The following is a 16,853-nucleotide window of genomic DNA, read 5'->3' as shown; positions in this document are numbered from 1 at the left end:
AAGGATGCTAAGGAATAGCTCCTCAGGCAGTAGAATAAAATTTGTATATTTATAGACATGTAAGATGTTTAGCTTAGCTGGAACCAATTTAAGGGGGTGGTAAAAATGAGTTAATCTACAATGGATAGGGGATAAAGAGATAGGGATTTACATTTGGCAAATATATGAAGCCACCCTAAATCAGTACCATTCCACTGATAATTACCATAAGACAAGTCAAGGAACAGTTGGGCAGGGGAAATGCCTTACTGGGCTTCCTCAGAGGGGCCCTTTGGTGAGGGCTGATTGCTAGCAGTGCTGCCTTAAGAGAGAACTTCATTGGAGCCTCCAGCCTCACCCTGGGGGATTAGGGTTGAGTTCCTGGCCATAGCTAAAGGGAACAAATGAAATAAATCCTTTCCACCCACTCTCTCTGAATCCCCAAAACATTCAAGATTTTCTTTAACAACAACAAATGATTTATTTGCAACACAGCCCAGTCCCCATCATTTCAATACAGCACAGGAGTAGGAAAGAGTCACACTGCAAGCATCATTTAGTTCAAGGCAGAGTTCCATGGCTCCCAATACAGCAAGCCCGTCTCCCCCAGAGACCCATGCCCGGAGCCCAGCTGAACACACGAACAGGCAAGCTCAGAATGAAGTCGGCCCCAGGCCTCATCACATTTCACCCTTCCCCCACAGCCCTTTTAAGCTTCCTAACTGCAGCCTTCTACCCCCTCCACTTCTAACCAGGCCAAGTCCCAGCCTCCTAGCCACCAGGGAGCTTTCTTTGTGGGATCATTATCAGGGGGTTAAGGGTTACCTAAAATGAGAAAATACCCTGTGAAATCTATTGTTCCATAGAAAGTTTAAAACGACTCCCCCATACATAATCCTAATCAGCAATGACAGCTCTTTATCTCTTCACTATAGACACAGGCGATTTTGAAGTGATTGTCATCTCAGCTCCATACACATTTCCCTACTGGCCTTATTAAAGACTGCTCTCCTCACCCTAGGGTGTAAAGGAAACCCAGGTATTTCCCCCAGGTTCAGAGCCTGAGAGGAAAAGCCCTGATGGCTTAGAAAAAGATTCCCTTCCTTCTGTTGCCCTCAAAAGATTTTTATGGAGATTATTGCCTAAAAGTTTTCTAGTCCATCTGAGAAACGGTTTTAGATTTAGAGGGAAATCCAAATACAGAAGCAGGCAGTCTTTCCGATATGGTACTAGTTTCTAGGATTCAGAAGGCAAGGAAGAGGAGTATAAAATCTCAAGTTGCTTTCTTCACCCCAAATCTTCTAGATCCTCAGAAGATGGACTCTAGGACGATTCTACCTTTCCCAGGACTTGGCGGTACAATTCCTAAAGTTCTACAATCATGGACTGGTGACGTTTGACAAAGTCACAATAAAGAAAAGACAAGAAAATAGAGAGGGCCTCTCCAAAGGAAGATCTTAAACATTAAGGGCTCTGACTAATGGTCAAAACATACTGATGTTTAATATCAGAACTATTTTTATAAAGTAAAGTAGGGGAAGAGACTTAAGTAACAACACTGAAGGCAAGGAATAGAACCTATAGATTGGGTAGAGCATCACTTGCAGCTTTAACATTAATATTAGTTTATTTTAAACCCTTTTCTAATTTCTCAGGCAAACCTGAGCTAGCTGTACTTTTGCTATCACCTGCACGTGCAGGACTGGGCAATCATATCCTCATATTCCTTGTACAGGATACTCCCATTTGCTTCAATCAGAAGAATGCTAATGGGAACATACTTATAAGGGACACAGGAGGGCTGAGGGACGCTCTGGTCCACCAGCTCATTGACAAGGTTCTGGATGATGGCATGATTGGGAGAATTGAGACCATAGTGTAGTACCCGAGGGCAGACTCCCTTACAATAGTTTGGAGTATAGAGATGGGGAGCAATGATCCAGTGATCCCAGCCCAGCTGCTGGAAGCTGACTTGGAAAGGGTGGAGGGAACACTGGTTACTTTCAGGCCCATCACGCTCCCTGGAGGGGCCAGGAACCTCAGATGCGATACTGCCTGCTTGACGAGCCCTCCGCAAGAGAAGAGAAGGATCTATTTCCGTAAACTCTTCCAGGCCTCTTGGGAGAAGTTTGGCCTTCTGAACACTCTGAGTGTCATTGAAATAGAGTAACAAGAAAGCAGTGTCCAAGGATGAAGTGCCATGCCACCGGAACTCAAGAACCTCACTACCTCTTGGCCGCTGACACAGGAAGCGGAGTCGTAGAACCCTGTGCCCCTTGTGATTCCAGAGATTTTGCCCAACATGTTGCGTGATATCCATCTCTGTCCAAGCTTCGGGCAGTAGGGAAGGCTTTGAGGAGCCACTTCCTGAAGAAGGAAAGTGATCGGTTGGGCTTTTCTGGACCCAGGGCTCCACATGGCAGGAGAGGTGGGAGTGAGCTAGGTGAAGTTGATGGCGGTAAACCACAGTGGCTCTGACTAGTTGGTATGCTACCCAGTTTGGTCTCAGAGGAAAGTCCAGGGTCTGTTTGTGCCAGGGGCCTGCATCAGTAAGAGGGAACAAGAGCAGAGCATTAGCTTCTTACCTCCTAGCCTGAGTCTCGCTCAAAAACCTGCTCAATGCAAACTGACAAGCAGCCCTAAAATGAATTCAAGATCATAATAATAGCTATCATCTATTGAGCACTTACTAATGTATTAGATGCTTTACATACATTAACTCTTGAATCTGCAAGAGCCTTATGAGATAGTTATTCTCCCCATTTTGTAGACAAGGAAATTGAAGCTCAGAGAAGCTATGCCAGAGGACGCACAGCCAGTGTGTTAGAATAAAGATTTGAGCCCGAGTATTCTTCCCTTAAGACAAATTGTGTCTAACTTTTAGATCACTCACAGCACCAGGCTGAGAAAAACACCTCAAATGCAGAATTGTGTATATATATTGTATGTATTATTAGCTGACTATTAAAGGTGACCAATAAGGAGGGTTATTGAGACATACATGAATAACAAATCCTCATGCTATATCACTATACAGATGCAGCTTTAGGGTGACAGTCCAATACTGGGGGCTATGGTCTGCCATCACTTCAAATCTGGGGCTGAGATGGCACAAAATAATTTTGTCTATCTACTCCTAGTGGGGGCAGGTATTTACCATTTCTGCCTTCTATTTGAATTTCTTCTTGAGCAGCTATTCTCTTCTTGGGCCATTTCCCCCTTAACCCTCAGTCTCTTCCTTTTCCATTCCTTACTGGAAATGATTCTTCATTTACCCCATTCATTGTAAATACCATTTTCAACAAGGCCCTGTTCATGTAAATATTTCGTTAGCTAAGAAGTCTACTTAGAAGCTATATGCCTTAGTGATTAAGAGTTTTAATCTAAACTGTGATGCTGACACCCAGTGGCCAAAGGGTTGGAAAGCTGGGCCTGCAGTGCTCTGACCTTCTGCGCCCTCTCCTGGCAAATGTCAAGAGCAACAATTACAAAAACCACGCACAGCAAGAAAAAGCCTGTCATCTTCACACATCAGTAAACATTCCCATGTTAATTTACATATTATTCACCTAACCTTCCTTCTCCACTGAATCCAGGAGCCTGGAATTCTTCAGTAGGCCTGGGACGCTCAATATAGAAACTCTTTAATGTTTTGATGCATCAGGATTTTTTTTAATATTATGTATCTAAGTTTCAGGTGTAAAGCATCATAATTCAACATCTGTGTACACTACAGTGTTATCACAATCACAAGCCTAGTTACCATCATCTGTTACCACACAGTTGACTCCCTTCACCTATTTCACCCACTCACCCCCCACCCCCTTTCCCTGGTGGTAACCACTAATCTAATCTCTCTACCTGAGTTTGTTTTTATTTTTTGTTGTTCATTTGTTTTGTTTTTTTATATTCCACATATGAGTGAAATCACACATCAGGATTTTTTTTTAAGTTCATGTTCCAACTCATACTTAATACACCCTCAAATTTGGGGCACTTAGATATCATTCAGACAAGGCCCAAGCCAGGATTGTATTTGCTTTCTCAAATTACTCCATACTCCCATCCTACAATAATCTTTCCAAGAGACCCACGCATACATCTGCCCCACCCTGCCTGAAAAGGAATCCAAACCCAGCCTCTAACAGGCTGTCTGGTGAGGAACTGCCCTTTCCTTTCAGACCCTGACATCACATATTTCCTGAAGCAGGGTGGGGTTGCTAAGGATCAGAGCCAAGAAGGGTCTGCTCAGAACTTTTCAGGGAAATGGCTGACTCACACATCCTGTGTGATTGAACCTGGAATAGCTCTCCAGGCAAGCTCGATTCAGCTGGGTCATCTCCTGATGGAAAGATCAGGCCCAGCTCTCTTGTCATCCATTTCTGGATCCTTTCCAGAGTCCCTAGATGCCGGTATGTCCCACAGTCAGACCAGGGTACTGGCCTAATTCTAGGCATCTTCCTTTCTAGCCTCATATCATCTGTACAGAATTGATTTGTGCAGCTCCCAGTTGCACTTGGGAATGAAACCCAGATCCCTTGAAATGACCTCTGAGTCTCATATCCCATTGCTCTCCACAGTCTCACTAGGTTCCAACCATCCTGATCTTCCTTCTGTTCTTCAAGTCGGACAAGCTTCTTTCCACCCTTTAGGTCTTTGCACATGTTGTTCCCTCTGCCTAGATCAGACTTCTCCTTCTCGCTCCCCTTCTCATGCAGAGCTTCTTATCTTACAGACCTCAGCTCAAATATCACCTCTTCAAAGATGCCTTCCCTGACGATCCCATGCAAAGGGAAGATCTCTTTGCTATTCTCTATCAAAACCACCTATTTCATTCTTTGATAGCATTTACCACAATTTACAACTATCCGTGTTTACTTACTTGTCTCACCCATGAGAACCATGCCTATCTTGATCATATTCCCGCCACCTAGTACAATGTCTAGCACTTAGCATTTGCCAAATAAATATTTGTTGAGTAAATCTCCACCCACACCAAGTTATCTTCTTTTTCCTTAATCAGAATGCATTCCCCTCCTTGTATGCATTATCTCTTTACTCCTTACGCAAAAGTCCAGCTCAAATACCACCTCCTCATTGAGGTCTTCCAACTGTCTCACTGCTTCCCTCTCCTTGCACTAAGCAGCAACCTATTTCTTCTTTGGAGTCCCGGGAGCCCTACTGCTTATCCTTTTCAAAGCATTTGCCACACTCCACCACCATTGTGTGATTACTTATCTATCTATTCTACCATAGTGGGGGCTCCTGGAGGTCAGGGAAGCGGTTATTTGCCTCTTTATACCCAACCCAAACACAGTGCTTGGTGCTCAATTAAAATCTGTTAAGCAGTCAGCACAACAGGGTAATTAAAAGCACAGGCTATGGAGCCTGAAACCCTGGGTTAGAAACCCAGCTCTGTTAATTACTAGCTGTGTTACATTAAGCCTCAGTTTCTTCACCTATAAAATGAGTATGTTCATAGTACCTACCCTGTATGATAGTGAGGAGGATTAATGAAAATAATGTTTGCAAAGTACTTTGCCCAATGCCTGGCACATGGTAAGTTCACACTAAAGGTTAGTTTAGGGAAATGGTAGTTGTTTTACTTGGAGGGAAGGAGGATAAATCGTGTCTGTTGTAATCGCTGAGACTAGCAAAGGTGTCTGTTGTAATCGCTGAGACTAGCAAAGGCTTAAGATTGATCTCACCAGGTTCCCAAGATTTCCCTGAATGATGGCTTTCTGCATTTCACAGAGAGCCCCACACTGCAGGAGCCCACTGCTGCCCTGGAACAATGTCTAATGCAGATGTTTAAAGCAGAAGCAACCATAATGGGAACAAAGAAAACTCCAAAATACATTTGGTACCAAAAACCCGAAGTAGCAACCACAGTCTGAATAGAAAAACTGTTTGGTGTACAAGGATATCAGGGTACCACATTCAAACACAAGTAGTTACGGACAGACAGACTTGAACTCAAATCCTGTCTCTGCCACCCACTGTCCTTGTGACCTCTGCAAGTTATTTAACTTCTCTCTGTGTTTTACTTTTCTTATCTTTAAAAATTAGGCTAAGTGCTCCAGGACAGCTAATGAGAGTAGCTGTCATTAAGGATTAAATACGATAGCAGATGCTCACGGAGCCAGGTATACAGACTCTCAGATGTGAGCCTGTTTCTGTCCTTTCTGAGGCCTTGTAAATTTCCCCACTTCAGCATCCTGTACCCTTTGCCTTCTAAGAATAAAACAACACAAACAACCCTGCACAGGAATGTATATGACTATTTCTCAATTATAGCTTTCAGAGATATAACAAGCATTAAGACTTTCTTTGAAAGGTAGGAGCTGACACATTGCTCAGTTGCCCTGGGGCCTGGGAGAGCTTCCTCAGGTAGGCCCCAAGGCAATCTGTTCTTAAATTGGGCCCCTGAAGGGAAGCAGGCTTGGAGCCAGCTTCTCCCAAGTTTGCCATCTTTTGAAAACCAAGCCTGAGAAAACCACCTTCCAGGCAATGAAGCCTGACAGTAAACTCGCAGATCCCCTTTTCTCTATACTCTTCTTCCCCATTTTTCTCCCCTCTAGGACAATATGGTATGATAACTCACCTCTGAGAGGTCTTGCTACATTACCCAATGGCCTCACCAGCCTCACCATGGTGGCCCCAATGGTGCGGTTCTCCCTAGGGTGCCCACTCTCATCAGCTGAATGCTGGTACAACTCCAGCATATACCGCAAGGGAGGCCCTAGGACCCGTGGCTTCCTCTGCTGCTTGCCAGGGGCTTCTTCTAGCAGTTCCCGAATCAGGGGCAAGGTAGGGGCCTCAGGCAGGAGGGCAACAGAAGGCTGCCCTACCTGTGTCATTTGGACCACGTGTTCCATAAAAAACACCAGTCCCCAAAGAAGAGGGATTCTAAGGATGCTCAGGAGGACCATCTTGAAAGGCTTGGTGTTCAGCAACACTTTCCAGCACAAGCCCAAAGGATGCCACTCTGACCCTTTCCTTTCACACAGGTAATAGCATCCAGGCTCCACTACCACAAAGGATAGGGCAAGAAAAAATGAAAGGCAGGCAGGCAGGTCCTATGTTGCTTCCTCTAGGAGGATCTCCTTGACCAAAAGGAGGTCTTCTAAATTGTCCTCTTTGCATCAAACCAAACAGAAACGCAGGAGGGACAAGGCAACATGCCCCTCCTGCTCTCCAGGGCCAGGAACAAGATAGCACTTAAAAGGAGAGGTCCATCCCAGGACCTGCTCCCTTACCTTATCCACTAGGATGAAAAGAAGCAACCCTATCCTGCTCCACTCCAGAGCTTTAAAGGCAGCCTCTTAATCAGTCCTTAAAGGGCCAGAGGCCTCCTGCTCCCATCCCACTTCCATGCAATACTTTTCCTAATGCAGCATTTCCCAAAATGTGGTCTACTAAGGACTTGCAGTGAGACTATCTGAGATAATTGTTAAGAATTCAGGCTCCGGGGCCCAGCCCAAAACATGAACTCTCTGAGGATACGCTCCAGAAATCTGAATCTTAAATCCTCCAAGAAGTTCCCACTAAAATATGGGAACCTCTGTGTGAGTATGGCTGCTGGAGCTTGAAGAAGATACCTTAACAGTGGTTCTCAATCTTGACTCTACACTGAAATCACCTGGAGAGTTTTAACTATTATGGATTCCTGGGTACCATCCCCAAAGATTCTGATGTTGTGGGTCTGGGGTGTTACAAGGGCATCAGGATGTTTTAAAGCTCTGCAGGTGATTTTAATGCACAGCCAAGTTTGAGAACTCTGACTTAGCATTTTCTGGTTTCCCCATGGAAGGTGTTGAGATCCTGAGTGGGCTTCATCAGAGAAGCCTGGGGCAGTGGGAGATGAATCTGTGGAAGCTGGCTGGAAGCTGACCTAGCTTGGCTGGTTAATGGAGGCATCAGGGCTGAGCCAGTTAAGGCTACCCCACACCAGGATTCTTCAGAAAAATGGTAGGTGTTGTCCTGGCCCTGTCCAAGTAGAATCAGTTTGCTGGGGCTCTAAGGAGAAGGTGGGGCAGGAGGTCAAGATGTGGCTCTTGTGGAACAGGCATGGACTTTGTAAACAGACAGACCTGTGATTCTTTCTCTTATTAGCAGTCATTTAACCTCTCCAAAGCAAATCTCTTCGTTTCCCTGAGCCTCAGTCTCCTCACCTGTAAAATGGAGATAACATGTTTTATCTCATAGCTTGTTGTGAGGATACAAGGAAATAATCTGTGTTAATTCCACAAAACCTAATTAGGCATATGATATATGGTTACATGCTAGAAATTATTTGTTTCCTTCCTCTGTTTTTTCTAACATGGCCTTGGTCCCTGGCATGTATCGTAAAACAAAAGATATGGGCCCTCTAGTTCTGGACTCAAATCCCAAGTCAACAACCCATTAGCTGGTGACCTCAAGCAAGGTTACTCCCAGACTGAGTTTCTTCATTTGTACTGCTGGCTCCTACAGAGAGTTGTTGTGAGTGTTGTATTGTGTACATTTTTATTGTATACAATGACATACAAGTAAGAGATATAAGCAGAATGTTCACAATAGGCAAAACCTGAATGGCCAAAACATGAAAAGATGTAAAAGGAATCAGAAAAATGCAATTTAAAACCACATGTGCTTCCACATCCATTGAATTGGCAACATATTAAAAGTCTGATGCTATTAAATCCAGGTGAGGATGTAGAATGCAGGTAACTCTCTTACACTGCTGGTGGGAATGTGATTTGGTACAATTGTTTTATAGAGTGATCTGGCATTACCTCTACTGAGTTTGAAGATGTGCAATTCAGGTATTGCTACTATTGCTAGAACAGTAGCTTTTAGATATTTTGGTCTGTGATTCACAGGAATAAATATATTTTACATCAGACCCAATAGAAACACAAGCGCGCACACACACACACACACACACACACACACACAGGTATCTGAAGTAAACATTTCCTGCAACAATTTTTATCTTTCCAACATGTTGGGAGGGATAATATATCATAATGGGTAAGAACACAGCTCTGGATTCAGGATCCTAATTTCAAACTCCAGCTCTACCACTCATTAGCTTGACCTTGGGCAAGTTACTCAACTTCTCTGTGCCTCAGTTTCCTCATCTGTGAAATGGAAACCATAGCCTCTCTCTTCTTCAATTTTGTAATATATATGTAAAATGAGGTTAATCAAAAGACTTACTTCATAGGATTTTTGTGAGTATTTAATGAGTTAACACATGTACAGCACTTAAAAGAGTGCCTGGCACAAAGTAAGTACTAGACACAGGTTAATTATTATTACATTTCATGCAAGTTGTGCTCTCCAGAAAGCTAAGCTTACCCTGAAGTGCTAGTTCTGACCTCATATGAGCTGTGGAGAGGTGGCCCATAAGTTTCTCTGTCCTCCATGTCCACACCGCTTCTCCCTGCTTCCTTTCCCCCTTCTCTGCCTCCCGACATTCTCTTTGGCCCTTGACCTCTGTTACCAATTTAAACTTCCTATTTTCTATCCAACATAACTCAGTAAAAGAGCAAGTTATTAGGACAACTAGCAAAGGATCCATACAAGAGTTCCCAGCACAGTTTTCTTTGATGTTTCTGTGGTATTTGAGTGGGATTATATACGTCAAGAACATTTTTCTGCCATAGTAGTAAGATTTTGATACAGGATCAAAAGAAGTAAAAAGAGACAACATATTCACTGGAAATAACATGATTTGGGTTAGAATTCCTGGTTCTGCCATTTTTGTCTGTTGCTTAACCTCTCTGCATCTCAGCTTTCTTAACTGTAAATTTGGAATATTCTTTAGGGCTGTGGTGAGATTTAAATGAGATAATGTATACAAAGTATTAGCATATAGATACTCTTAAATAAATGTTAAAATTTATCATTAATAACCTATGATTTTAAACTGTATGTAAAGTGTAACTGACTGAAGGAAATATCCACTCAGCATCCTTCTAAAGTTCAGCTGAATTTTTATTCCATCCCTCTACTCACCAGGGCTTCAGAAGACTCACCTGAATGAATAGTTCAGCTTTCTTATTTCAGAAAGAGATCCAAAAACTAACTCCATTCTCATCACCAGAATTGAAAGAAGCTGACTTGATTATTTCCTGGAAATGCCCCCTGGTGGGCCTGATGTATGCTACTGCCCCAAACCCCCAGAAGAGGGCACCAACTGTCTTTCCAGCCTTTATGGTTGGAGGGGTGGGGTGGAGTGGAGGGGCAGGTTATAGGTGATTGGAACAGGATCTACTAAATGATATTTACCAGGCCTTTCTCTTTAGAAAAAGCCAGTATGTGAAAACACTAATTATTTAAATTGGACAGTTTAGGAGGTGATTATTGATATGACTAAAAGTGTTCTTGACACAACAAAATAGGTCACCACAAGTTGCTTTGAGCAGCAGGAAACCTTAATGCACACTGTGGGTTAACTTTTCAAACTATAATATGCTGGGCACACTGGTAAAAGGCATGAAATTTACAAAAGAATAGATTTTTATCCAATTTGGGGGAGCATGGGTATTGTTTAAAGTACATATGTACTTTAAACATCATCTTTTACATGATTATAATTTACATTTCCTTACAATTGTGTTCATTCAACAAATATCTAATAAATACCTCCTATGTGGTTGTGTAAGGTGTTAAGGGTGCAGGCCTATTGCCAGACTGCCTGGGTTCAAATTCCAGCTCTACCACTTAACTAGCTTGGTAATTTTTGCAATTGACTTAACCTCTCTGTACCTCAGTTTCCTCATCTAATAACAAGGATAATAATAGCAATATTTCAGAAGACTGTCGTGAAGATTAAATGAGTCAATGCATATAATAAGCATATTATGTTCTAGATACTGTACTAGACTCTAGGAGTACAGAAATTAATAAGACAAGTTCTTGGTCTTTAACGCTCCCAGTACTATGCTTGGCACTGCAGTAGGTTGGGGGACACCAAGATCAAACAGTTTCTCTCTCAAGAAGATAACAACCTTGATAGAGACATAAAAGATAGGAAATATTTCCCATAACCATGATATTTCCTCTGATTACTCTTCTGAGTTCTTAAAATATGGACCTATTTTCTAGATGTTCTGTTAAAAAAATCATTTTCCTTAAAACAGAGAGTATGGTATATTTTATAGAAATATTTATTTGGTACTAGACTGTATCATTTTACATATTATATCTCATTTTATCTTCATATCAACTCTGTGAGTTAAGTACTATATTCCCATTTATAGGTAAAGAAGTTGAAAATCAGAAAAGGAAACTTGTCCAAGGTTGTACAGCTCACAAATGGTGGAATCCACTGGGATTTGGACCCAACTTAGAGGAAATTTCAGAGCCCCTCTCTTTGTATCTTGTAGGTTGCTATATAAGCTGCCAATGAACATTTAGCCCCTTAAGAAGACTCAGTTCCCCAATAAGATAATCCCACAAGGATTCCTGAGTACAGAATTTTAACTCTCATCATTGCTTATAGACCGTAACATTCCCAGACAACTAGAAGACCAGGTTTTCTTTTAGCCAAGCAAGCAAGCAAGAGCTAAGTAAGAGCTAAGCATGATACACTCTGAAGTTCCTTTTGGCCTCAGAGACACCTGCTGTCTTTGGAGCTTTTGGTCATTTTTGGGTAATCAAGTCATCAGTAATCATTGACCGTATTCCCATTCTATGGCCTCCCTCTGTTTGATCCCAGTAGCTACTTGTATTTCTTTAATTTGATAATAAAGCAAATGACTAGGTAACTGACTTCCCACATTAAAGGTAGGGAGACTGTGCTTCCCCTGAAAGACCTACAGAGACTGGTTGCATACGTATCACTCCATCTTCTATTGTATGTCAGCTTCGCAGGGATTGGCATGGCTGAATACAAATGGATCCTGGGCCACAACAACTCAGTACAAGGAAGACATAATTTGTAAATGATATGACCAATAGCGGTTAATGTCCAAAATATATAAGCAGCTCATACTCATCAAAAGTATTAAAATATCAAAAAACCCAGACAACCTTATTTAAAAGATGAGCAAAAGACCTGAATAGGCATTTTCCCAAAGAAGACATACAGGTGGTCAACAGGCACATGAAAAAATGCTCAACATCGCTAACCATCAGAGAAATGCAAATCAATACCACAATGAGATATCACTTCATACCTGTGAAAATGGCTATCATCAGAAAGAACACAAATAGGTTGCTTCCATGTCCTGGCTATTGTAAATAGAGCTGCAATGAACATTTTGGTGCATGACTCTTTTGAATTATGGTTTTCTCAGGGTATATGCCCAGGAGTGGGATTGCTGGGTCGTATGGTAGTTCTATTTTTAGTTTTCGAAGAAACCACCATACTGTTCTCCATAGTGGCTGTATCAATTTACATTCCCACCAACAGTGCAAGAGGATTCCCTTTTCTCCACACCCTCTCCAGCATTTATTGTTTGTAGATATTTTGATGATGGCCATTCTGACCGGTGTGAGATGATATCTCATTGTAGTTTTGATTTGCATTTCTCTAATGATTAATGATGTTGAGCATTCTTTCATGTGTTTGTTGGCAGTCTGTATATCTTCTTTGGAGAAATGTCTATTTAGGTCTTCTGACCATTTTTTGATTGGGTTGTTTGTTTTTTTGATATTGAGCTGCAAGGGCTGCTTGTAGATTTTGGAGATTAATCCTTTGTCCATTGCTTCATAGCAAATATTTTCTCCCATTCTGAGGGTTGTCTTTTCATCTTGTTTATGGTTTCCTTTGCTGTGCAAAACTTTTAAGTTTCATTAGGTCCCATTTGTTTATTTTTGTCTTTTTTCCATTTCTCTAGGAGGTGGGTCAAAAAGGATGAATGGATAAAGAAGAGGTGGCACATATATACAATGGAATATTACTCAGCCATAAAAAATGAAATTGAATTATTTGTAGTGAGGTGGATGGACCTAGAGTCTGTCATACAGAGTGAAGTAAGTCAGAAAGATAAAAACAAATACCGTATGCTAACACATACATATGGAATCTAAAAAAAAAGTGGTCATGAAGAACCTAGGGGCAAGACAATAATAAAGACACAGACCTACTAGAGAATGGACGTGAGGATACAGGGAGGGGGAAGGGTCAGCTGGGACAGAGTAAGAGAGTGGCATGGACATATATACACTACCAAACGTAAAATAGATAGCTAGTGGGAAGCAGCCACATAGCACAGGGAGATCAGCTCACTGGTTTGTGACCACCTAGAGGAGTGGGATAGGGAGGGTGGGAGGGAGAGAGACACAAGAGGGAAGAGACATGGGGACATATGTATATGTATAACTGATTCACTTTGTTATAAAGCAGAAACTAACACACCATTGTAAAGCAATTATACTCCTGAAATATACCAAAGTGCAAGGGGAAAAAAATTGACTTAGAGCCTAAAATATACTGTGGGCAGTTTTAATCATCCTGTTGTTGACCTAAAAGTCAGATTAAAATCACGTATACTCCTAATCCCACATACCTAAGGTAGAGAACTAAGTGGAATGCAGCAGGGTTTTGGGCCATTTCCAGAGATAGATCATTTTCAGTAGAGCCCTTTGGGCTTGAGAAGGAACGGCATGGAGCATGGGTGGGTTAGGATCCCCTAGCAAAGCCAAGTCCATTAGACAAACAGCTCTAAAAAACCACAGGCTTTCCATAGTCCCTGTGGAGGGACAGGAGAGGCCTGGATCGCAGATATCAAAAACCTGGTGAAAGACCAAGATATGTCCTCTTCTGGCCACTTTCAGGCCTATCCAAAAGAAAATCAAACTCATTTAGTCTACTAGGCTTTTCTGGGATGGCTAGGGTTGATGTTTATGGGAGTCCAGTATCCCAGGTCAAAAGATTTCTACCCTTTTCCTAGAGCCTGGACTGGAATTGTAGGTGAGAAATGAGAGAATCAAATCAAGCTCCATTGTACTTTCCCTCTATACTCTGCTCCCTGTCAACTACTAAGCATAACTTCCTTCCATTGGTGAATTTTATTAGTTCTTTGAAGAAACAGGAAATTGGAGAATTGAATAGGAGATAACACTTGGGAAAACATAGGATACAAACGAGCATTCTGGGCCTGGTTAAATAAAGGTCCCATAGAAGTTGTCCCATAGAGGGGTAGTGGAAAGAATACAGACCTTGGACTTATTTTGTTCAAATTCCCCTTTGCCAACTTATTAGGTACATAATCTTAGAAAAGCCCCTCATTGAGCCTCAGTTTCTCACCTGTAAAATCAAACCAATAGTACCAACTTTGCCCATATGAAGGTTGAATGCCTGGCACCTAGGTTGTAGTCAATCAATGTTAGTTAATTTTCCCCTATTTGTGGAAAATCGTGGAGTGGTAGGTGAATTTGGTCCTGAGAGACAAGAATTTTGAAATCCTGAAGTCTGGGTTGAGCAGAAAGGGCTTGGCTAAGCACTCAGGTCTTATAGATTTGGTATGTAGAGGGGAAGGTCATTGGATGGATGAAGTACAACTCTAGCTGGGAACTATTGTCTGGGTACTTTCTATATGGGTAAGCTGAGTTTGGGGGGTAATATGTAAGTGGATGATGTAATAGGGCCTGTGATGCCATAAAATCTGGGCTTCTCATCCTGTCTGGCTCAGCTTTGCACTTGTTGTGTTATCTTGCATAAGCCACTATGTTTTCCCAATTCTAATCACTTTCTCTCCCCTCCTGCCCTCACTCCCACAGTCAAATCAAGATATTATACACAGTAATTATTATTTACAAACTATGAAGCTCTGAATTCTCTGTGGAGAAGGATAAAGGAGAAAGGAAGGTAAAAACTGAGAGAGAACAGAAAAAGAGAGAGAGAGGCAGGGTGTCATCAGTGGGAGAAGGACGTTTAGAGAGGTGCTCTGGAAAGATGTTTTGCATAAGAAGGAATATGGTTTGGCATTTAACATATGGAATTTGAGACCAGAAGTCGTAACTATCTCTTCATCAAGAGTGGAATTTGATTGATTCGCCCAATTGAAGGGCCTTGCTTTGAGCCATGTAAGATAGAGTTTGAGAACATGAATTTATATTGTATGACATGTACATTTTTACAGGATTGGTAAGGGTTTGTGGTGTGAGTAGAGGTGGGGAGGACTGGAAAATAATATTTGCCATGCAATCAATTGGGTGAATTTTAAAAATTGCTCAATCACTTATGTAAGGAACTCTACAAGTAGCTATATTAAACAAGCTTGTCTCTCAATGTTTCTACTCCCTAGAGATATATTTCCGTCTCTTTCCCTCCTTTTGCCATCAAACTTCTAGCTTCATAATACATAATTGTATACTGACTTCCGGTCCTGCTATTCAACCAATACTATTATCTCAGATGTTTCAACAATCTTCACATAGTGTAAATCTCTGTCCTCCTTTTTTGTGATCCTCTAACGCTGCTGATTTCTTCCTCTTTGAAATTATTTTTTCTTCCCCCTAGGCTTCCATGAGCCAGCACACATCAGGTTCTCTTATTACCTTTCTGACAGCTCTTTCTTTGCCTCTCAAGGCTCCATTTTTCCTCTGGCCCACTCAGAGTAGATTTTCCTCATGATTCTCTTCCCAACTCTCTTCTCTTTCTGCAGATTCTTTCTTTGCCATCACATTCCCACAACATCAGCTATCCTCTCTGAGTGATTTTGGTCTCCTTATTTCAATCTCAAGCTCCAGTTAGTATTTCTAATTGCCAGCTGGGCACCTCTGCCTGAATTTCCTGCTGTCATATGCTACTCTTGTCCTAACAACACATATCTACTTTCCCAAGCCAGTTCTCCATCATGTATTCCCTTCTCTTATTGCACTACCACTTTCTCTGCCAAAAAAAACCCCAGTCATCCTTGAATCGTTTCTCTCCTTCACGCTTCATATTTGGTCCCCAGATCCTATTGATTCTACCCCTCAAAAGTATCTTCTCCCCCAAGAAATTACAATAACCTCTTTATACATTTCATTACTGTTACAACAACTCATTTCTTCAACAAACATATATTGAGTCAATTACAGGGTGCTGGGCACTGGGTATACCACTGTGTATCTGATCTCAAGGAACATGCAGTCCTGTAGGGAAGGCAGACAACTAGAAAGGAAATAAACATACAGAGATAAGTGTCAGAATAGATGTAAATATAGGAAACTGTGGGACACAGAAGGACAGTTCCTAAGCCATATTGCAGGGTTAAGGAAAGCTTCACAGAGAAGTATAAGAGTTTATCTGGCACAGGAGGATTAATGGAACATTCTAAGCAGAGGGGTAAGCACAAGCAAAAGCATGGGAGAGAGAGCACACTTTTGGGAAATATAACTTATTAGAGATGACTAGAGTGCAGGAAGAGAAGTGGGGCAGGACACTAGACTGATTGGCAGGGGTCAGATCATGAAAGGTCTAATATCCCTGCTGAGGAGTTTAGAGAGTTTGGGAAACTCAAAATATTTTAATCAAGAGAAGAACAATATCTGTTTTGTACTTGAAGTTTGTCCTGGCAGTAGTGTGGAGGCTGAATTGGATGAAGGCAATTCCAATGAAAATCCCAATAATAATAATTAGAATCCATAAAAATACAATTGGAAAAGTAAACAGCAAAATAATTAAGAAAGTTGTACGAAGGGCCAAGTAATAAGCATCAAGGAGGGTGGGCACTAGTAAAATATTCCCATGGTTAAACCCACTGTGATGGCTAATTTTGTGTTAACTTGGTTGAGCCAAGGGATACCCAGACATTTGGTCAAACATTATTCTAGGTGTGTTTGTGAGGGTATTTCTGGATAAGATTAACATTTGACTTGGTAGACTGAGTAAAGCAGATTGTTTTCCCTAATATGGGTTGGCCCCATCCAATCTGTTGAAGGCCTGAATA

At 41.8% G+C, this 16,853-nt stretch overlaps 1 protein-coding gene across 1 annotated transcript; it reads right to left on the bottom strand.

The window, feature by feature from the left end:
• Window positions 1-449: 449 nt before the first annotated feature.
• On the bottom strand, window positions 450-6,985 carry BMP15 (bone morphogenetic protein 15). The gene is made up of 2 exons (XM_004281917.3): window positions 6,584-6,985; window positions 450-2,520 (listed from the first exon to the last, which is right to left on the bottom strand). Exons 1-2 carry the CDS (start codon window positions 6,909-6,911, stop codon window positions 1,664-1,666), a joined length of 1,185 nt encoding a protein of 394 aa, XP_004281965.2. The 5' UTR covers window positions 6,912-6,985; the 3' UTR covers window positions 450-1,663.
• Window positions 6,986-16,853: the final 9,868 nt, after the last annotated feature.

The sequence above is a fragment of the Orcinus orca genome, chromosome X, assembly GCF_937001465.1.
Source record: "Orcinus orca chromosome X, mOrcOrc1.1, whole genome shotgun sequence".
Classification (NCBI taxonomy): domain Eukaryota; kingdom Metazoa; phylum Chordata; class Mammalia; order Artiodactyla; family Delphinidae; genus Orcinus; species Orcinus orca.
The sequence above is the reverse complement of the archived record's forward strand: the minus strand, read 5'-3'. Positions and strand labels throughout refer to the sequence as shown.

Excerpts from the sequence above, each read along its gene's own strand:
- BMP15 (XM_004281917.3), bottom strand. The coding sequence starts at position 6,911 with ATGGTCCTCCTGAGCATCCTTAGAATCCCTCTTCTTTGGGGACTGGTG. Across the intron at positions 2,521-6,583 it reads TGTAGCAAGACCTCTCAGAG|GCCCCTGGCACAAACAGACC; the intron begins GTGAGTTATCAT and ends TTACTGATGCAG.